Source organism: Bombus fervidus, chromosome 19 (genome assembly GCF_041682495.2).
Source record: "Bombus fervidus isolate BK054 chromosome 19, iyBomFerv1, whole genome shotgun sequence".
Lineage (NCBI taxonomy): Eukaryota > Metazoa > Arthropoda > Insecta > Hymenoptera > Apidae > Bombus > Bombus fervidus.
In genome coordinates this window covers 1,210,605-1,225,002 of record NC_091535.2, presented here as the reverse complement: position 1 = coordinate 1,225,002, position 14,398 = coordinate 1,210,605, and the positions used below count along the sequence as shown (strand labels likewise).

At 40.6% G+C, this 14,398-nt stretch overlaps 4 protein-coding genes across 12 annotated transcripts in view; 1 reads left to right on the top strand and 3 right to left on the bottom strand.

The window, feature by feature from the left end:
• Ccap-r (Crustacean cardioactive peptide receptor) overlaps positions 1-529 on the bottom strand; it is a 40,454-nt gene extending 39,925 nt beyond the window's left edge. For 3 of the 6 annotated variants that reach the window (XM_072021410.1, XM_072021408.1, XM_072021409.1), the window contains exon 1: positions 78-526. The gene's annotated coding sequence lies outside the window, so the exon portion shown is untranslated. Of the gene's footprint in view, positions 1-77 lie in introns of all 6 variants that reach the window. The other 3 variants (XM_072021412.1, XM_072021413.1, XM_072021411.1) reach the window with 3 other exon arrangements.
• Positions 1-14,398, top strand: part of Cdi (serine/threonine kinase) — an 80,169-nt gene that overhangs the window by 38,450 nt on the left and 27,321 nt on the right. Inside the window, exons 1-2 of one of the 3 annotated variants that reach the window (XM_072021402.1) lie at positions 7,012-8,621; positions 9,840-12,024. In XM_072021402.1, the coding sequence (XP_071877503.1) occupies positions 10,321-12,024 (1,704 nt within the window). In that variant the 5' untranslated portion in view covers positions 7,012-8,621; positions 9,840-10,320. Of the gene's footprint in view, positions 1-7,011; positions 8,622-9,795; positions 12,025-14,398 lie in introns of those variants that run through there. The other 2 variants (XM_072021403.1, XM_072021404.1) reach the window with 2 other exon arrangements.
• LOC139996897 (arylalkylamine N-acetyltransferase-like 2) lies at positions 1,792-3,941 on the bottom strand. 2 transcript variants are annotated; one of them, XM_072021415.1, is made up of 5 exons: positions 3,838-3,941; positions 3,521-3,753; positions 2,612-2,793; positions 2,345-2,505; positions 1,792-2,151 (listed from the first exon to the last, which is right to left on the bottom strand). In XM_072021415.1, the coding sequence occupies exons 2-5, from the start codon at positions 3,732-3,734 to the stop codon at positions 1,950-1,952; spliced, it is 759 nt and encodes a 252-aa protein (XP_071877516.1). In that variant the 5' UTR covers positions 3,735-3,753; positions 3,838-3,941; the 3' UTR covers positions 1,792-1,949. The 2 variants fall into 2 exon arrangements, with proteins under 2 accessions (XP_071877516.1, XP_071877517.1); XM_072021416.1 differs by lacking the exon at positions 3,838-3,941 and having other exon boundaries at positions 2,612-2,899; positions 3,521-3,649.
• Positions 4,308-6,787, bottom strand: Ns1 (Nucleostemin 1). Its single transcript, XM_072021406.1, has 7 exons — positions 6,624-6,787; positions 6,372-6,476; positions 5,916-6,283; positions 5,117-5,856; positions 4,830-5,052; positions 4,567-4,741; positions 4,308-4,489 (listed from the first exon to the last, which is right to left on the bottom strand). The coding sequence occupies exons 1-7, from the start codon at positions 6,640-6,642 to the stop codon at positions 4,395-4,397; spliced, it is 1,725 nt and encodes a 574-aa protein (XP_071877507.1). The 5' UTR covers positions 6,643-6,787; the 3' UTR covers positions 4,308-4,394.

Sequence of the window (14,398 nt, the reverse complement as noted above, 5' to 3'; positions counted from 1 at the left end):
CGATTTCGTACAATCTCTGAGAGTGGAAAAAGAAAGAAGCGAGACAGCAAAACGGTGGTTTGCAGTGGTTTTTTCACCTTCGACGAAAATCCTTATGTCGGTCTTTTAAATGTGATTCATTTTTGATTATCCTTCTGGTTACGTCGTTTCGCGGATTGCCGTTTCGTTTCGATCGGCGACTGTGTAAAGATCGCGGGGAAAAAGATAAAGCTTCAACGATGTAGATCGAGAAGGAGGAAGCGGAAGAGGATCGAGAGAAAAAACTGCGAGGGTTACGGAAACAGGGTAAGAACGAACGAGAACGCACTTGCTCGTACGACGCGCCGAACGCGACTGAGGCGGCCGACAAATTCGCGGCGACTCTACGCTCGGACTTCCATCTTCGTAGACGATGCTGTACGCGTGTAGGAGTTTGCGAGCAACGTACGCATGCGCGACGAAATCCTGTCGGGACGTAGACCACCCAATTACTGTCGCGCGTAATCCCAAAAAGTCTCTTGAAATTTGTATTCATGCGGTGCAACGGAGAATGCGTAGGTAAAGAAGTAATTATCTATCGACGAATCTAATTTTTACGCTTCTCGTCCATTCGCAATGGTTACAGAAAGCGGATGTTATACGGTCTATGTAGAAATTTTACGTAGAAATTTCACAAATTTGAAAAGAGTTTTCAAAGTTTTAGGTACGATTTACGATACAAACAGATGCTCCTTTTCTTCCTTTCTCTCCCTTTCTCTTTCCCTTACTCCATGATATGACAATTCGAATCGAAGGTTTACAGTTTCACAGGAGGAATCCATAAATATCCCAACAGATGTTCCGATGTTTGTTCAATTGCATATAGTCGGATCCGGCTCTGTTCCTTTCAATCTCTGTCTCAAAGAGAATTTATCGGTAACACGTACGAAACATTCGTACTCGAGGCGCAACGATCAACCGTGGCTCGATGGAACCTGACATTCGCAGTATCGGGGAATCAACGTTCCCCAGTCCCACGCTACAAACGTCCATTCGTCAAGATTATCGACTTGGCGTTGTGCATTAGCCACAGAATCGGGAAGAGGAAAGGGCGTAGGTTGAGGAGGAAGCGCGTCTCGATAGATGCGCACAGAGTGAAATAAATAGAGAGAACGGTGGATGGACGAGGTTGGAAAATGACTATTTGCTCGCCGTTAATTATCGCGATAGATGTCGATCGAGCGTCGAGCGACAATCCCGTTAATGAACATGTATCGAATTAGGTAGGTACCCGTGGCCCCTATATCCGAAACACGAGAGTGGGTCGCTCAAATTTCGTAACGCGTATTTCGGATGCATTCGAATGTCGCTGCTTATCAGAACAGGCGGAAGTGCGTTCACCCGCATATCGGTGTGCAACGATGATAAAACAGTTAGCCATGGGTTCGCATAGCTTAACTATTGAAATTCGGTACGTGTCGTATCTGACAAAAGCAACGTACTTCGAACGAACGACAAAGGACTTTTTTCGATGCCGCTTGCCTCGTCAACGCGTTTTTCATTAACTTTGATACGTCGCGTGCGAATCTGTTTCCTTCTTTTTTCTTTTCTTTTTGCTACTTACAAACTTCCCGCAAATCTGCGATTTCAGCAACGAGGTGAAAAATTGTATTCGTTTTCACTCTATTATTTAACACGTACCAAACGGCAGAATAAAGCTTTCCCGCTGACGCAAATTGAGATCGTTTGTCCTATTGTCAGATAATTTACTCGTCTTGTCCCCCTTGCTATGTCCGGAAGTGAACAGTGCTGCTTCGTTACTCGTATCTTGCGCTATGTTGGGACAGTACCTTTATTGTTTACCTTACGGATTACAAGGGATCCCATATCTTTTATTTATTTTTGTCACTATTCCTATCTTAATGTTTATTAATTGATATTAAACTACTAGATGTCATATTTTTAATTCAATTTGTAATACGTCGTTTATGTTAAAAGAGCCTCCTGCCCATTACTTTCATGGCTTTCGCTTCGATTCCTGGAAACACTAAATTTCCCTTCTCATCCACGATTTCGTCGTAATTTCTTTCAACCAGGGTTTCAAAGCCGCATCGTTCTGCCAATTTCTGTGAAATCGGCGAGGTAAATGCCGTGACTGTTACCGGGATGTCGTATTCGCGACCTATTTCCACCCTAAACAAAAATTATTTATTTACATGTATATTATGAACCAGATAGAACTAAACTAAACTAAAAAGTAACGTATAGAAAACGAAGTTACAGTGACTAATATAAAAGCAAAAAGTCAAAAGCAGTGACTAATACGGAAGATACAAAAGAAAGATATTGGAAAGAAACGTCAAAGAGAATAGTCGAACTTTTGTACCTGGCATTAAGAAGGTGAGCACCTAGAGAGGCTCCTCGATACTTTGGATTTACGGAAAGGCCAAAGGCGTTCATATATTTATTTACCCCATATTTTTCAAACACATTTGCTTGTTTGCTCAATTCTATCACAACACTCATCACAGCATTCCCTTTCTCTGACTAGAAATTATTTAACATTTACGTTCAATACCTCGTCAAAGAAGTATACAAATATTAACGTTACTCATTCATATCGATGAGACACAAGTAAATGAGTCACAACTACCTTAATTTTCTCAGTATCGAACTTCTCATCCTTGAAAGATAACGTAAGTATGTTAGCTCCTGCGATTATAGGTTTCCCACCATCTGGATTCTCTGTAAACGCTACGATGGACAAACCACATTTTATAAGTTCGTTCCAAAGACATCGAAATGTTTCCACGTATTCAGGATCGTTTATCCCGTCTACAGAAACAGAGAAATCAAAATGTTTTCTGCTCCCTGCACGTCTCGAAAATCTTATTCCTCCTTCCACATAAATACTATTCGACATAGATGTACATATGATAAACTGTAATCAAATGTTTTATACACTTGAAATATATAAAAAAAAAAAAAAAAGAATGGAAACCAACTATAAAAGAAACACCGTTGAATCGAAAGAGAATTAAAAGAAACGTCGCATCGGGACGGTTTTGAAACGAATGATAAAACAAGGAGCCGAAACGTGACAAAACAGAAAAAAAGAAGAGCAACAAGGCAAAAAAGTTTTATGGTGTTTGCTTGCATTAATGAATATGTAAATTTTACACCAACGAACTGATCTGCGTATTTCACGCTGTATTCGATCTATATTTTTAAATTTCTAGAAACGAACGATATGAAAAATACTTAAAAATTTGTAACATTCGTGTTCTTCATAATCCGTTGCCTTATGCAAAATTTTACGGCATTCTCAAGATGCTTTATCGAATGTATAATTAAATAAAAACGTCAGTATTGTGTGGCTTTTTTGCTTCGTCACATAAATGAATGGCGATGTTACATGAGAATATTTTTTCAGTCATATTATTACCTGTAATATGTTTCATCGTGTTACCATAATATTTTGATATAAATCCATTTCAATGACGTTTCGCCGCAACGTTGACATTAAAATTAGATAATGTATGGAAGAATAAAACAAACTTACTTATGCATTTACACATGGGTTCGTCGGCAATGAAATACTTGCACATGTGTTCTACCACCTCTTCGTACCTGTCTTCCGGTACCTCTTGAATGGTGAATCTTATCGGTACGTCCGCGTTCTTTTTTTTAATCTCGACAATTTTCCACACTTTCGGTGGACCAGGTGGCTTTATCGGAAAAGTAACTGACGGTTCGCATCCCTCGCTCTTACTCATTATATTTGTTTTATAAAAACTATATTACACGAAGAAAAATTATAACAAATAGCCGGTTACGCGATGAAAATGCGTGGAAAAATAACTATTAAAAATCACTTGCCATCTATTGCTGTTGCCTTGTTGAAGTCTACTAACTGAATGACCGATGAATTGTGTAATGCGGTAGTTGTGTTATCATATGTATACACTGATTATCGTTCCACTGCCAACTTTGCTCTTTCTCAATTACATCCTCTTATGATATGATAAACGATACAAGCATATTTTTCGATAGCTTTTTATGTAGCGTAATCAAATATTGCTATGTGATAAATCAAAATAAATAATTTAAGTAAAAAATTAGATGTACTTTATGATAAATCGGGACAGATAATATATAAATAATCGAAAATAAAATATAAGATGCACGAAATAGATATATATTATCTTATTATATTTTCGAATTTACCATAAAAATGCAACGCGAAATCGGCAGAGCTAAAAAGTGAAAGTAATGAAAATAAGAAATAGAAGAAAGTAAAGAGATTACCGTCTTAATATTTCGTCGATAATTGATCTTTCGTCGATAAGTATTTCTACGAAAACAATACTTTTTATTATTATACATCACTTATAATTTACATTTTACATACAAATTTAGAATAAACATGTTTACGTCTACTTTTCTACGAAATCTGTATTAAAGTCATAATCATCGGGTGCTGAAATGTTGAATCCTTCCAATTGATCCGCCAATTTAACAGCCGCTTTTTCTATAAAATTCAGATAATGATATAGAAAAATATAATTTTAAATAAGATAACGTCTCAAGAAGCAAACGCGTTCTTACCTCTCCTGACTCGGTCTTTCTTCTCTTTCTTAAATTGTAGTTTATTAAGTTTATTCAATTTCTGATTGCCCTCGATTTCAAAAATCGGATCTGTTTTCTTTTTCCTCTGTTCATTTGCCTGCTGCTTTTCCGATTTCTCCATTTTTTTCTTCAGTTTGTTTTGTATCTTAATTTGCTACGGAAATTATTATCATTATAACTTAATCGGCAAGAAAATCATGGTAAAAAAAGCTTTCTAATAAAATGTATGAAATATGACTTACCGCTTGTTTTTGTGACTCAACCTCCATAGCAGATATGACTGGACCAGAACTTGCAATTAATACCGAATCAACAGTTTGTTTATTTGCACTTTCTTTCTCGAAATTATCGATCATCATTTTTTCTTCTGCAGCAAAATTTTCGATATCGAATTCTTTATTCATTTGGCTTACAATTTCTGCAGACAGGTGACAATGCGACTCTTCGGGTGGAACGGTATAATACCTATTGAAATAACGTAAATTATTATACGTCCAATAGATCATGTAATATAGCATTTCATAAATACCGTATTTTTCCAGAGTTCCAGTCATCCAAAATACCGCGCGCTGCTGCTACCGTATCAGGTATACCACCCTTTTTAAATTTCCCCATCCTGGTAGCTTTTAAAGCAAAGAATTCATCAGGCGTAGAAAATTCAGGTATGTTATACATTTCCATTATTTGTTGCTTGGGAACTCTTTTCAATACAGCAGTCGCTGGTGTGTACGGATCTTTCAAGGATTGAATTTTGACCGCATTTTTTAAAGCCACTGAAGATTCATCGGAGTTTTCTTCGGAATTAGCAAAGACTATTCCTGGAGAGTCTAACAATTTTATTTTGGAATCTAATTGTACTACTTGCATCGCTTTTGTTATTCCTGGAGTACTTCCCACATTGCACGCTCTACTACGTTTTAAAGAGTTAATAACGCTAGATTTACCAACATTTGGAAGCCCAACAATTCCAACTGTAATACTAGTTTTAATATTTTCAACGTTTCTGCAATAATTTGCAAGCAGTGACAATAGTAACTCGGCACCAAAGCAGGTACCGCTTTGTATCATGCTTGCAGTTTTTTTTCCCAATATTCTTCTACCCAATCTTTTAGCTTGGTTTTGAGTGGAAGCTTTAAATGCCACCGTTGGAAAACTCCCACGCAAATACTTTAACCATTGATCTAAATTTTCTCTGGGTACTAAATCTGCCTTATTTAGAACGATAACCAATCTTTTATTTTCTTTCGCAGACAGTACAGCTTCTTCAACCTATAAGATAAACCAATTACTCGATACCTTATCGATGTTCGTAACGTATCTCGACATACCTGTTTACATCTTGTTCCCAAAGGATCCCTAGCATCAACAACTTCGAGAATAACGTCAGCCGACTTCAAAACTTTCTTGAATTCTTTGCAATAAGCTTTTAACGAATTTTCCTCTTTAACTAAAGCATCTTTTATTTTTTCATACACAGGATCTACTTCCATCTGTTGATGTTCTACTTGTTTATTACTTGCGTTTAAGGCTAATCCTTGAAGACCCATTTTGGCAAGTTCTTCTCGCTTTTTTTGACGCGCAGCTTCACGTCGCTTTTGTTTTTCTTCTTCGTGTTGCTTTTTCATAAGCTCTACTTCTTTAAGAATATCTTCCTTAAAAGGGCATTGATTTGGGACTTCAATTACTTTTGGTTTTCCTACAAAATCAAAAGAAACGATCAATATATTTTACAACTACTGTTAAAATGTAAATAACGCTTCGAACGTATAGTTGCAAATATTTACCTTTAGGATGCTTTTTTGCTGCTTTTCGTAACCTTCGATTGTGCTCCCGAACTTTTTTCTCGATTTTATATCTTTTTCGAGCTGGCATACGCTTACTTTGTTTCTCTGCAATAAATATGATATTAAATTAGAAGTAAGAAGATAATTAACTACAGAAGAAGCGTTACATTTCTTAAAACAAATAAGATAAACATAACCTCCTACACATGTAATAAATAAATTGTATTAAAATAGTCTTATTATTAAACTTACTCAAACAGAATTTTGCCATTTTCGTAACTTACAATACTAATTTTTGATAGTTACATACAATAACAAAATAAACGCGTTATTAAACGAACAAAATACACTTGGAGATATCACGTGCACGTAACTAACTATACACGCAAAAGTTAGGTTAAGAATCAGAGTGGGAAACGTAAGAATTAAGAATACGCAGCTCATGTCGAATTCAGTGCATGCCATATAAATATAATTATTTCTGTTTAATTCGTTTTTCGAAACTCACAAATTGCGTATGTGTTTCTTTTTAAATTATCATTCTTTCATAAATCATAGATCATTTTTTAATGTTCTTAATTTATTAAAAGTTTATGGGAAATTCGTAGCTCGTGAGAAGAGCTTATATTGGATTGTTGAACAAGTACACATCGTAGAAGTAAATTTGAGATTTAAAATGAAAATTAATGAGACAAAATTCGATCGTTTTAAACTCCATAAATTACGAATTAAATCAAAATTGCTGCGTCGCCGAGAGTAATAGAATGGTATGTAGAAATTTAAGTAGCTGTATGAGAAACTGAAAATTGTTGAAAGACAGTGAAAGGTGCACTTGTATGCATATGAGAATTCTCACACTTTCATTCCGCCTCGCAAAAACTGGTTGTTTAGTATCATAGAGATGAGATCGTGGTAGTAAGGTCGGAATGGAAATTCTCATAAATTATTTCGTGCCGTGAAATCGTTGTTTCGTAGATTTTCATTGAACAAGTGGTGATACAATTTCTCTATTCTTATTCACGTAGTGTTACTTTCATAATATTAGTACTATTTTCCTACGCGAAATCAAATCAAAAGTAATTCATCCGGTGCTTTATTAAAAAACACGTTCCTTTTTTTTTTTTTTTTTTAGATGATATAATAAAACATAGAGAAAAGATCTTTTGTTTTTAAACTTATAAGCTCGTCTAACGTTAGTCACATACGTATATTGTTTGCTAAAGAAAGGGAACAAGGAAACATTGGTATCTTCGTAAGATCATTGCCTGTATTACGATGAATCTTTCCTGCTTAATATTCTATTCACAAGCTCGCGTGTTTTGTTCGAATTTAAGTGTTCCTAAGAAGCAAGAAAAAATTCCGCGTTTAGAATGCGCACATTCGAAAGACGTGCCCGTCTTTACATTCAATTCATTAGGGAAGGAAGATGGTGGGGATAAGCGGGGACGTCGGGTATTGCCGATAGACGGCGTATGGCGGAGCAGTTCATTTCTGTAATGGCCGCTGTCTGGCGTTGTCGGTGAATCGGTCTCTTTTGTAGTCTCGCAAACGAAATATCGCATAGCATCGTTGTTTAGGAAAATTCAGTGCGCGGCAATCCACGTGACGAGAGGTGCGGTGTTCGCTGGTGCATAGTGTGTACAGTGATGTATATGTTGTGACTTGAGAACAGACGATCTGTCGAGAAAATTCAAATCGGATGTGCACTGGTGTCCCACTGTTTACTCGGCTCACCGACCGTTCACGGTTCTAGATTGAGAGAATATCGTACTAATAATAAGAAGATGGTGATCGCACGATATGCAATCGAGTATCGTGGGCTTGCGTCGCGTCATTTCGCAGTCGCAAGATTCCATTGAGCGAAGGTTCATCCTCGGACAGTAAACAAAAGTGACAGCGTGCAGATGCCGTTCGGTCATGCCTCCCGTCTCGTCTGTATTTGTCGATAGTATTTGACGTCGTCCTGTTCTTCGCGAGCCCGAATTCTCTCACGTAGTTCAAGGTCTTCTAAAATCAACCTAACACCACGCTGCCAACAGGCCCAGCAAATTTCACGCTACTTTCGAGATCGAACGTATCCCGAGCGTGTTTGTCACTGACAATAACACTGACCGCGCTTTTCTCAGTTATCGCTCGCGTTGTTGCGTCTTTTTCCAGAACTTGTCCCATAATTCCTGACTCGAAAAAATTAACATCTTCGTAAGACTCGAAGCAAAAGAAGCAGTGGACGCATCGTTTTCACTCCCGCAGGTATGTTGCTCCGATTACTGTCTCTCCATGCATTCGGAACACGGTGTATCGAGCTTTCTACCGTCTTTGTATTTTTTCTTTCAATCTAACGTAAGGGTCGTTGAATTATAAGTACGGACTCTGTGTATCCTCGAGAAGAAGTTTCGCGATATTCCGTAATCAAGTATCGGGGACATTTACGCGATCCAATTATACGTATATTTTATTACGATATAAACGCTGTATCGATAACGTAAAAAGCTTACTTCTGCCTGTGAAAATAATCGCTTTTACGGGTCGCTTTATCGAACAAAAATTTTCACCGAGCGATATTTAAGCGATAAATATCGCGTTTCTAGAACTAGAACAAGACACTGGACGTTCGTCGGAAAGCACTTTTTGTCCTGTAAAAACGCATCAGGCCGCAGCGCCGTGTTATATACCAATTAAATATAGCTGGCCTCTGGTAATTGCACCGTGTACTTTTTATCATAAATTGCATTTCTCGCGTGTGAAAACGGTCATCTGCCGCAACCGGTGGAAGAAGAAGTAGCGCTGCTTTGTAAATCAAATCGCCGTGTGCACCATGTAATGTATCACCGCGTATGCCCAGCCAACCTGCACACAGGTATCCGCATTATTTAACAAATCTGTTCGCATTCCCGGGCACGAGAACTTGGCGTATCCATTGCGAGGCACGTTGTACGACTACCGCCAAATATTTCTAGTATTTCGCACATTGTCTATTCTTTCGATAAGACATCTCGTTTATCGTCGAAGAACTGCGACAAAAGTTACTTTAATAGCAAGCGTAATTTCCACACACGACATATTCTTGAAAACATCGCCTCTATATCGGTCTCTATACGGAAGCGAGTGTATATATACATAATACATATAATGTATACATTATATTTATGTGTACATAGGTTTCCACCGAGTTTGAGCTAGGTCAGTGCGGTGAATTATTACAGAGGGATGAATCTGATAAACCGCTCTTCATTTTTACCGCTTTCAATATGTATTTATTATATTAAGGTTTTTGCAATTGAAACAATTCGAGCGTGTACAATTGATAAGTACGTAATCGTTTCGCTGACATTTTGTTGCGATTGAAAACTGCATCGACATCGGTCGTTATTAACTGGACTTATAACGGGAAATAAAGAATCGAATAAAATTGTTTCAATTGCAGAAACGAAAAGAGGTTAGCGTATTGACTAGTCTTGTGGGATGCAGATTTCTTCCAGAATAGCCAAAATCTCCTCCCCATGTTTCGAGGACGCTCGAAGAGGAGAGAGATGTGCCAAGTTTCGCCGCTGCGGATATTCCATGTGCTTCTCGAGTTCATCGACGTCGACTGGTTGCCGCACTGCGTCCCCTGCTAAGATCATGTCCTAGTCCACCGTGATTCCTCGATACGTGTGATCCCACTGCCAAAAGAGAGAGAGAGAGAGAAAGAGAGCGATAGAGACGAGCGTAGCATACCGAAGTTTAAATCTGATCCTGACATGTCGGGCTACCGCTTCAAGGACGTAGCTCGTTGTCGCCTCGAGAGTCTTCCCGATCGAGAATCGACGACCTCGTTCGTTTGAACGGCGAATCGAAAGACGTTGTCACGTCCACCGACAAGACTGATAATCTGTGTAATGCAGCGCGCAAAGGCGACGACCTTCCGTCCCGATTCAAGCTGTTCAATCTTTTCACAATAACGGCGAAAATGTTCGGCAAGGTGCCACCGTCGAACACACCTGGACCGCCTTCGAACGATGGAACGTTGGTCAAGTCGTGCGCCAGACCCAGCGGAACCGCGTGTTTGCCGTGTTTCTCGGTCGACGAGACGCCAGCCACGCTCACCGAGGAAAAGTCGAAACCTTGGAGGCCGAAAGACCACTGTATGCCCGTAGTCTCCGAGGCACCCTCTACGGGAATAGAGGACAAGCAGAAGCTCTGGAGATCGAAGGAAAACTGTAACTCGTCCGTCATCTTCGATCCACCTTGTATCACCGATGACAACTCGAAACCGAAGAGAGCGAAGGAAGGATCGTGCTCCCTGAACGAGTATCCGACTCTCACGGACGACAAGACGAAAACGTGGAGATCTAAGGAGAATTGCAACGTTAGCGTGGTACCCGATGTGGCTACCTTGATCGAGGAGAAATCGAAAGTAAGGAGATGCAAGGAAACGTGTACGTCCACCGAGTGTCTCGACGATAAAAAACTTCGAAGGTCAACGAAGGAGTCCGGCGGTTCGTTGACGGTGGAGCCAGTTTCCATCGATGATAAATCTAACGTATGGAGAATCTCGAAAGACTCGAGTAACACGGCGAGCGTCGATCTATATGGTAGTTCGCAAACTCCTAGCTCTACGTCTAATTTCTCCCAAACGTCGATCTCGTTCGTCGAGGTGAACAGACCTAGCAGGACCGAGTCGACTGGCTGCTCGGTCGCGAAGAACTCCTGCTCCAAATACTCGGCCAAGGAGATTTCTGGCCACGGAAGAAGTCACACGGTGGCGAAGGCGACGAGCGTCGCGTCGAACTTGGCCACTCGCAAGTGCACGTCCAACTCTAATTGTACGAGCTACGGGAAATCTTCGAGTTGCGCGTCGACCAGCGCCACGAAATCGCAGAGGGTGTTTGGTTCCACTAGTCTGAGCAGTTTGAACGTCGACACCGGCTCGAGAGACTCGTTGAAGTTGGCAAAAAAGCACGTCGGTGCGAACCGCGATTTTCTCGCTGGTAAAGAGCAACATTTACCCGGAGGAAAGTCTATTTCCAGAGAGACGCAGAGGAGTGTCGCGCAGGCTACACCATCGGCGGCAAGCAAACAATCTACCGCGAAGCCTTCGGATGCAGGACATACGGTGTCGAACGGGAAGAGTCGACCCGCCTCGGAGTCTAACAGCGAGCTAGGTGACTCACCGATGGACTTCACCGCGATTTCTGTGATTCAGTCGACCGATGAATCTTGCCAGAAGTCGTCCGCGAAGTCGTACGCTGCCAGCAATGATACGATGGAGTTGGTGGTTTCGGCAACTTCGTCGTCGGGAACTTACGAGCAACGAAATTGCAGAGGGGACTTCACCACGTCCACACCGTCGAAGGACTGGATGAAATCCAACGGCGACGCGTTGCAAAGTTGCATTTCCTGTTTGCCGCAAGATCTTCCAACGGAGCTTCAGTCTTCGCCCCGGAGTTACAGGGAACGAGAAAAGTGCCGTGATCCATGGCGACCCACCGAAATGGAAAGCAATATCTGCAACCTGAATGTGTGTCCTAGTGATACGTATCAGGATACCGGCTCGAAAAGGAGGACAGGTGCTTCCTGCCAGGCGTTGAGGCATGCGGTTGCCTCGTTGAACCGATTGGATGACTTTTATATGGAGAAGATCGGTGCCGGATTCTTTTCGGAAGTGTTCAAGGTAGGACCAAGTTTCTCGTATCGCTTTATCGATGTAACAATGACTTTGGATTATCCAAGGACGATAAAGAAGTATCACAGATCGCGTTTAAACTATGAATTACAATTTGCGCTTGAGCGAGTACTTTAGCAAATGGAGAAAAAGTAACAGGATCGTGACGAGTCGTTCGACGTGTTTCCGATGCACGGGCGTGTTTCATAATAGAGCCATTATCGCGAATATTTTTCTCGGAACGATATTCTCGGCTCGTTTCTCGCCGAGGAATGTACAATTAGAATACGAATAATAATTAGGCATAATGATTAGGAAAGTTTTCTCTTTGATATAACACGCTGTTTTGCCACTTTTTTTTCCCCCTACATTTCGTTTTCTTTTTCTCTACCTTTTAAATACATTATGTATTATCACGCACTTTAGTCGCTCGCTACGCGATACAGAGCAGCGGCGTTATCTTGGCAATTGTTAGTAGACTAACATCGACGAAGATTAGATACGAATGCGTGCAATAATTCCAAGGCGTTCTCTCTAAATTAATTCCATCCGTAACCACGCGATTACTCGTATTTTAACTCGAGCAGTCAAACGTTTTTCCCTCGAAGATCTTCATGCATAGAATTCCTCGATTTCATTTGTAAACAATTGCACGATTTTTGGTCCAGTGACTGCACATTTGCAAATTAATTAGCATTCGCTCGAAACAATAAAATAAATTGAAACAGTTGGCAGCAATTGCTCACCTACTTGAGTTTTTCTTCACAAATTTTCTTTCACAAATTTTCATCGAAAGTATTCGTATATTCGTTGGAAGGTGAATTAATAACGCCATCGTAAACGGTAGGATAAATTGTCATTGGAATAACGGTACCCACTCGGAGAAAATGGCAATTAACCATATAGAAAGCTTCCCGTATATGGTACGTGCAATAATCAATGCTAATGGCAATTTAAGTAAGTGACACGGTATATTTTTTCGCGTACGTTATTCTTTGATCAAGCGGTTAGGTGATTAAATTTAATTTGAAATGAAATTTGAATTTGAAAGAAAAAGGCGATAGCTGTTTGTTGCGAGTCAGGCACACGTCGTATATCTTTATGTACACAATATGTAAGTAGTTGACAATATGAAATATCGTATCGGACCAAAGTGACTACTCAGCCAAAAACATCTGCCACGAGGTAAAAGATCCAAGGAGGAATTCGCGCCTTACATCGCGAACAAAACACGTTGTGACATAACGAAACGTGGAATCATGGCCACATTTGCGTAAATCACGCTCTTCATTCTTCCGAAGGTTCTTCGTTAGACGTGATTCATGAAAAATCATCTGCTCGTATCTATGTTGGTTAGGGCTGGTTGCAGCTCGTCGACTTTTTACGCACCTGGAGCATCGAACACAAGCCTTTCGTATTCATTCTACCGAGCCAGGTGCTAGGCATAACTTCTCGTTGCTTTCGTGACAGATTATTTATTCCTGTTATGGAACTTTTTACGCGCAGCGGAACGTTACATCGTTTAAACAGCCTAACGGCACTTAAGAAATGACGCGCAACTTTTTTCCCCGTTTTTGTTCGATATTTCTAGAAATTATTCTTCTTTATATCCAACAACGTTACGTAACGGTCAACGTGGAAAATTCGCGCTAAATCATAGGTGAATTTCACATCGCGCAAGTTGAACCGCGTAATGTACCATAATGTGCAGAAGTAGGTTTCTACCGGTACGTACGTAGATACGATGTTCTGGAAGGATGCTATAAGTCACAATTTCCCCCTAGTCTGCAACCGCTTCCTCTATCGCGCCTTCTTTATTCTCTATCTTCTCCACGGCACTGTTAACCGGTGCTTTTCTTATCCCCTCGTATCTAGCACCGTGTAGCGTCGTTTCGCCTTTGCTTCTCTCTCAGTCCACTTTTCCACGCGACTAAGAAACACGCACGTACGTAGCTACGTACCCTGGAAGTGTTTTCGAGCGCGCGCATAATTTTGCACGTAGCCGAATGCACTGGTGACGATAGAAAGTCGGTCCAGTTCCGTCGGAGGCAAAACCTGCAATTTGCCGGGCATTTGCGGACGACTCGAGGATGACCACCGCGTCAGTGTCATCGGAAGCTATCGAACCGAGCCGAGAATCTTGACGAGAGCGTCGTTTCTCATCGGTTAGGTACGATATAAATAGGTCAACAGGAAATCGAGCACGGAACGAGCCACGTATCGCGAGCGTTCTGTTTAAAAATAAATCCACCGCGTTCTCCGGCGTTCTGGAGGGTCCTTGCGATTTGTACCGTAGGTCAAAGTCTTTTGAACTTTCGCGCTCGAACGGTCCAACAACGTGCCCCAACATCTTGTCGATATCGACGCTACTTTCCATTAACGA